The sequence below is a fragment of the Sinocyclocheilus rhinocerous genome, unplaced genomic scaffold (genome assembly GCF_001515625.1).
Source record: "Sinocyclocheilus rhinocerous isolate Xijiao unplaced genomic scaffold, SAMN03320098_v1.1 scaffold752, whole genome shotgun sequence".
Classification (NCBI taxonomy): Eukaryota; Metazoa; Chordata; class Actinopteri; order Cypriniformes; family Cyprinidae; genus Sinocyclocheilus; species Sinocyclocheilus rhinocerous.
In genome coordinates this window covers 1,037,859-1,045,308 of record NW_015639777.1, presented here as the reverse complement: position 1 = coordinate 1,045,308, position 7,450 = coordinate 1,037,859, and the positions used below count along the sequence as shown (strand labels likewise).

The 7,450-nt window shown below is 35.9% G+C and overlaps 1 protein-coding gene across 1 annotated transcript in view; it reads right to left on the bottom strand.

The window, feature by feature from the left end:
* Positions 1-5,085, bottom strand: part of LOC107751885 (T-cell activation inhibitor, mitochondrial-like) — a 15,784-nt gene extending 10,699 nt beyond the window's left edge. The window contains exons 1-5 of the mRNA XM_016567653.1: positions 4,987-5,085; positions 2,645-2,690; positions 2,385-2,517; positions 2,050-2,200; positions 1,187-1,442 (exon numbers count right to left, since the gene is read on the bottom strand). Coding sequence (XP_016423139.1) covers positions 1,187-1,442; positions 2,050-2,200; positions 2,385-2,517; positions 2,645-2,676 — 572 coding nt within the window. The 5' untranslated portion in view covers positions 2,677-2,690; positions 4,987-5,085. The remainder of the gene's footprint in view (positions 1-1,186; positions 1,443-2,049; positions 2,201-2,384; positions 2,518-2,644; positions 2,691-4,986) is intronic.
* Between the last annotated feature and the right edge of the window lie 2,365 nt (positions 5,086-7,450).

Genomic DNA, 7,450 nt, shown 5'->3' with positions numbered 1-7,450 from the left:
ACAATTGATTGCTTCTGTTGTCCTCATTTGTAAGTCGCTTTGGATAAAAGTGTCTAATAAATGACTAAATAAATAAAAAAATAAATAAATACAAATAATGGCTTGACAACATTCTGTGTTCTGTAGAGAAGGACAAGGCTAATTGTATAAACACAAACAAGGCTGCTGGTGTGACACTAAAAATGCCAGCTGGGCTCTTTCTGACCGCTGGTGTCTCAACAGTTGAATATTAACCAAACTTTTGTGCAGCTGCTGGAGACCTCATCTAGCATTAACATAAAAATCAGTTAAATCTGTCGTAATATATTTTAAAATGTGTATAGGTAGTATTTATAAAGTTTTAGCTTTTAGGTTTGGATCTGTTTTTAGTTGTTTTAATACTACAATTGATTGCTTCTGTTATCCTCATTTGTAAGTCGCTTTGGATAAAAGTGTCTAATAAATGACTAAATAAATAAAAAAATAAATAAATACAAATAATGGCTTGACAACATTCTGTGTTCTGTAGAGAAGGACAAGGCTAATTGTATAAACACAAACAAGGCTGCTGGTGTGACACTAAAAATGCCAGCTGGGCTCTTTCTGACCGCTGGTGTCTCAACAGTTGAATATTAACCAAACTTTTGTGCAGCTGCTGGAGACCTCATCTAGCATTAAGATGGTCTAACACAGTGGTCGCCAACCCGTCGATCCCGATCGACTGGTAGATCTTTATCACTGTCCCAGTAGATCCCGAAAAAAAACAGTAAAATAAGTACAAAAATGCATTACATTTATGGGGTTATATTAATGTATCACTGAAGGGTACTGTCTTGAGAAAAGTTTCGATGGCAATGGCATTTTCTTCTCCATATAAAGCGCAACTCTGCTTTGTTTACAGCGGTAACCAAGGAAACGCTATATTGCGGTCGGTTCATAAGCAGTGTTGCCAAGTCCGCGGTTTTCCCACGGAATTGGCCTACTTAACACTGTTGCCGCGGGTTGTTGTTCATGTCCGCGGGGCTTTTTCTATCAATTCTTCAATAGGTAGATCTTGTCTTTCATAAAGGCCGAGATCAGGGATCTTGGGCCTAAAAAGGTTGGTGACCACTGGTCTAACACATTAAGCAGTGGTGTTCATATGGGTTACATGAGTTCGAAAAAAAAAAGGGATTAATATGAAATGGTGGTCTCTCTCTCTCAGTACCTTAGTGTGGGCTCGACTCTTCTGGCTTGTTCTAACTCCTGCTCTGGGTCCCTGAATCCTGTGAAAGTGTAATAAGTCTTGTCCCATTTGATGGGACAATAGAAAGCTATTCCAGGCTGTTGTGTCGAGCTCTTCTCGGTCTCAGCCTTGAGCACATCTTGCATATGTTCAACCGAGAGGCTACAGGAGCTCAGAACATCCAACACTGTGCTCAGAACATCCTTAGACTGCAAGGTGAAGGTCACCGGACGGAATCCTGGGAAATGTAGGGTTATCCCATTAAAAGCATGCATTGAAAAACAGAATAAAGATTACTGTTTCAAGTTTAAAAAAATAGGTAAGATTAAAATATTCATTCAATACACTTCAAAATTCATTTATTCCTTTGATGGCAAAGCTGAATTTTCAGCAACCATTACTCAAGTCTTTAGTGTCACATGATCCTTTAGAAATAATTTGAATATACAAATTTAAATGTTAGAAAAATCTCTTTTATTATCAATCTTGAGAACTTGTGGATATTTTATGAAGTAATCATTTAATTAAAATAGAAATCCTTTGTAACACCATAAACATTTTGTCACATTCGATCAATTTAAAGCATCCTTGATTAAAAAAAAATATATACTGGCGAAATGAGATAAAATAAAAGACTTTTGTTCAGGGAAAAAACAATAACAATGGTACAACTATTATAAAAGTTACTGCATGACTTTAGGTGACCTGGAATATAGTGCATGAGTCAGATGGTCTAGTTTTGTTCATTAATTTATTATTATTAGTAGTAGTATTATAACTATTATTATTATTATTATTATTAGGAGTAAAAATCACAGTGTTAATCAGAGGTGAACTGGTGTTACCTGAGGCTAGCAGACTACCACTGGAGTCTGCTTTTTCTTTTGTGTCCCTGACATAAAAAGTGAGGTTTGCAGGTTTGATGGATCTTGCCCCAGGCTTCTGAAGATTTTCCAGATAACCATTTAGCCTTTTGAGGGAGTTTTCATTTACTTCCTACAACAGAGAAAACAAAACAAATCCAAACAATATAAAACACTCACACCTGCTCTGCAGAGGGAAAAGGCATATATATATATCAAATATTATTAGCATACATTGCCATTATGTAGTTTATGTATATAATACAAATTCTATTCAGGGTTTATAATTATGATAATAACTATTTAATTATTATTACTCTCTCTCTTGGATGCCGGCCAAAGAAATCAGGGTGTACTGCAAAGTAAAAGGGCCGCAGGGCATTAATGGCATCCGCTCCTGAGAGATTCCGCCTCTGAACGATACGAGCAGAAACACATCTACCACCAAGCCTGTAAGAATGAGGATGATATTGATTAGATAAAGATTTTCAACAAAATCTTCTTTGCAGCTGTCTATAACGACTATAATGTGATAGAGTTTCCATTTTTTCCGGGGGTTTTTTGGGGTAAAACTTACCTAACATAACGCAGGAAGGTGGTCACATACATCACGTTAGTTCCTTCTGGTAAGAGAAATCAAGGCACATGAGAAAGGAAAAGCATGACAGACTTCAGCCTCTTCAACTAGTCAAAATCAGAGGACAAACGTTATACTGCATGTCTAGAGGGTCATTTCAGGGCTAGACAATCATATTCCTTCATGCTATATATATATATATATATATATATATTTTGTTGTGCTCCTCAAACCATTCCTGAACCATTTTTGCTTTGTAGCAAAAGGCCACGGTGTGCAGAGACCACACCCACCAGAGAATACCGTTTCAATGAAAGGGTGTACATGGTCTGCAACAATGCTTAGGTAGGTAGTATGTGTCAAAGTAACATCCACATGGACGGCAGGTCAAGGTTTCTCAGTAGAACATTGGCCAAAGCATCACACTGCCTCCGCTGGCTTACCTTCCTCCCATAGTGCATCCTGGTGTCATATGTTCCCCAGGTAAGCAACGCACACGCACCCGGCCATCCACGTGATGTAAAAGAAAATGTGATTCATCAGACCAGGCCACCTTCTTCCATTGCTCCGTGGTCCAGTTCTGATGCTCACGTGCCAACTGTTGGCGCTTTCGGCGGTGATCCGCCATACGCAACAAACTGCGATGCACTGTGTATTCTGACACCTTTCCGTCAGAACCAGCATTAACTTATTAAGTAGTTTGAGCTACAGTAGCTCGTCTATTGGATCGGACCACACGGGCCAGCCTTCGCTCCCTACAGGCATCATTAATGAGCCTTAGCTGCCCATGACACTGTCGCCGGTTCACCACTGTTCCTTCCTTGGACCACTTTTGATAGATACTAACCACTGCAGACCGGGAACACCTCACAAGAGCTGCAGTTTTGGAGATGCTCTGACCCAGTCGTCTAGACATCACAATTTGGCCCTTGTCAAACTCGCTCAAATCCTATACGCTTGCCCATTTTTCCTGCTTCTAACACATCAACTTTCAGGACAAAATGTTCACTTGCTGCCTAATATATCCCACCCACAAACAGGTGCCGTGACGACGAGATAATCAGTGTTATTCACTTCACCTGTCAGCGGTCATAATGGTATGCCTGATCGATATATATATATGTGAAATATTATTATGATGTAAAATAATGTTTTTCTATGCAGCCTTGATGAACATAAGAGACTTCTTTAAAAAACATTACAAGTCTTACTGATCCCAAACTTTTAAGCGGTAGTGTACATATACACATATATATACATACATACATATATATGTGTGTGTGTGTGTGTAAAAGCATCTATTACTCTAATCTTCATTGTCTGGTGCTCAAGAAACATTTCTTATTATACACTGAATCCAGTTGTGCTGTTTAATTTTTTTTTGGAATTTTTTTTTTTTTTCCCAGGATGTTTTTGTGAATAGAAAGTTTGAAGAAAAAAAAATATGAAATACAATTTTTGTAACAATGTCTTTTGATCAATTTAAGGCATCCTTGCTGAATAAAAGTATCCATTTCTTTCCAAAAATGAATCAATCAATCAATCAATCAATGTAGCTATCTATCTATCTATCTTACAGATCATAAACTTTCACTAATTTTCACTAATATATAGTTAGTAATATATACATTGTGTTATTATAGTAATTACACAATGAAAACATTTTAAACACCCTTTGCCTTGATAAAAACTGTGCTTTAGTGTAAATGACATTGCTGAGGGTCACAAATAAGAGTTTTTAGGAATAAATGGAATGCCAGAAATGTAAACGTTCTTATTCATAAAAATCCCAACAACCCATACTCTATGAGATCAATTATACCTCCTTCATGTATGCACTGAATAACTTTTATTTTATTTAACGTTTTAGTCACAGAACCCCCAAATAAAATATGACATAAGTGCTACTACGTGCAACTAATTAGTTTCATGTAAATATAACACGATATATGGCTGAACAAGAAAAAAACAAAAAAAACCTTGACTGGACTTGAGCAGAGACTGTTAATTCAGGTCAGGTGCAAGCAGGGGTCATAGTGTGTTTTCTGTTAATAGTAATCATAAGTCTCGCTTATTTTGACACAAATCAAGCGAGAAAAACAAACACGACGAGAAACATTTCCACCCAAAACAAAATGCTATACATTAGATTTTAGAGCCATTAGATTTAATCAGCATTCAATACACTCAACACATAAACACTGATCAACACTGTAAACAAGGGCAAACACAAATTCTTGGCGCTCTTAAAATAAAAACAACAGTCCCAGACTTAATCGGCCACACACAAAATTTATATCAGCATGAGATAAAAATGTCCAAAACACTATAAAATTATTTACCTGTGATTTTGCAGTCTTACATGTTCGCTGTTGTTAAAACTAAACCTGAAGTCATATACTCCATTCTGGCCTAATCATCCAGGCAAGAGTGATCAACTGCCTATCTGCCTATCTTTAGAAAACAAGCGCAGCTAGCGGGACTTGAATCAGGCAGAACTAATCGTCTGCCCATTTTGTCGGTTTTGTTACATTGTGTACACCAGTGGTCAACCACGTTCCTGGAGCCCCCGTGTACACTGTTTATGTATGTTTGTATGTATGTATGTATGTATGTTTTTTATTCATTTATTTATTTTTTAGTGAAAGATGGTAGTTTTTAAATACGTGTGTGTGGGTTATAGTTTTCATTTACTGACCAGTGTTGGGGGTAACGCATTACAAGTAACGCGAGTTATGTAATCAGATTACTTTTTTCCAAGTAACTAGTAAAGTAACGCATTACTTTTTAATTTACAAGAGAATATCTGAGTTACTTTTTCAAATAAGTAACGCAAGTTACTTTTTTTCCAATTTATTGATTGACAGCTCTCCTGTCCAACAAGCAAGCCCTGTCCAGATTTAAAAAGTAACGCAAAAGTAACGTAACGCATTACTTTCCATAAAAAGTAACTAAGTAACGTAATTAGTTACTTTTTTAATGAAGTAACGCAATATTGTAATGCATTACTTTTAAAAGTAACTTTCCCCAACACTGTTACTGACTTATGATATTCATATATTATCTACTGACGTATTATTTGATTTTTGTACCACCTTCTGCACAGATGACGTCCTTTAGAAATCATTCTAATATGCTGATTTGATGCTCAAGAAACCTTTCTTATTATTATGACAATTGAAAATGTTTTTGTGCTGCTTAATGTAGTGTGAACACCGCAATAAAGTGTATTTTTTCAAGTTTCTTTGATGAACAGAAAGTTTGAAGAATAACATTTACTTGAAATAGAAATCTCCTGTGACATTATAAATGTCTTATTGTTTTTTTAAACCGTTTTGTATTGTAGATCCTTAATAAAAAGAAAAGAAAAAAGAAAAGAAAGACAAAATTATACAAACTCTTGAATGTTAGTGAGTAGGGTTGATTGTTATTGCTGCTTCTAATTTTACATTTATATTTAAAACATACTGTTGAACTTTTCAGTGTTATATATCAATAAATGTATTATTTATGACTAAAAGAATATATTTTCTTGTACTTTAATTTTGTCTTTACCTCTCTTATACTTCAACAAGGAGCCCCAATTTGTGTCAAGTCATCTTAAATACAGTTTCTGGCAGAAACTTTCTGTTGTAACACATTGCAACGTGCCAATAACAGGAATACATATTGGGAACACTGTAAACCTGTGAGATGAAAGTGGAATAATGCTGATACGTTCACTGTAAGAAAGAAGTAACACTTAAGGGTTTTGTACATTCTGTAATAGTGTGACTGTCACCAGGCGTACAGTAGCTAAAGGCGCTAGCCGTTGGCGTGCTGCAGGCAGACATGTCATGCGCCCGAGTTGCCAGACATCTCGACTGCTTCAGGGTCAGAACAGATCTGGTCACTCTTGAATGACTAGAGCAGGACTCACAAATCAGATTGTAGAAATCTTTGATATGGCACCGGTACTGCTGCCAAAACACTGAGCAGAGACAATGGCGGCCATCAGCGACAGACATGCTGCTGTCCTTTGTGTAAAGAACTGTGCTGGACCTGTCAGCAGTGGCATCAGCTGCTGTTGGAAAAGAGGAGAGAGTGTGTTGATGTCTGTGAAACCTCTGGGAAACCATAGTGACACACTGTTAGTAAGACTAGATCACTAGGACTAGACATTTCATTGTGTTTTGAGGTTAAGATGGCCTGCATCCACTAGAGGGAGCAAGTACTACTTTCTCTGAACTTACCAAAATGTATTTATTGAATAATGCCACTTAGATGTAGAATTTGGTATTTATTGCTACTATGATGATGATGATATAATGAATAATAGGATAATAATAATAATAACGTTGAAAAAAATAAATAAATAGATCTAAAAAAGAAAAGAAGCTAATTGGACTTCATTATTAACTTCATTATTATTTGTTTACTTGAAGTTTGTGTTCAACTGACTTTAAAGTCTTTTATAGAATTTCTTTATATAATTAGTATTAAATAAAAAAAGGTAACACTTTAATTTAGGGACCACTTCTCACTATTAACTAGTTGCTTATTAGTGTGAATATTACTAGCATAAATTTAACAACTACCTTATAAATATCAATAGTAAATAGTGAGAAATAGTGAGAATTGTTCCCCAAACTAAAGTGTGACCAAATAAATAGATTAAATGTATCTCTTTTATACGGTGGCCGAGAAGTGCAAAACAAATCACAATTCTGAAAACAAACTAACAAATTACAAACGCAAATGCAAGTCTAAAAAACAAAATAACAATTCAGAAAACATTATAACAAGTCAGAAAACACAATGACAAAT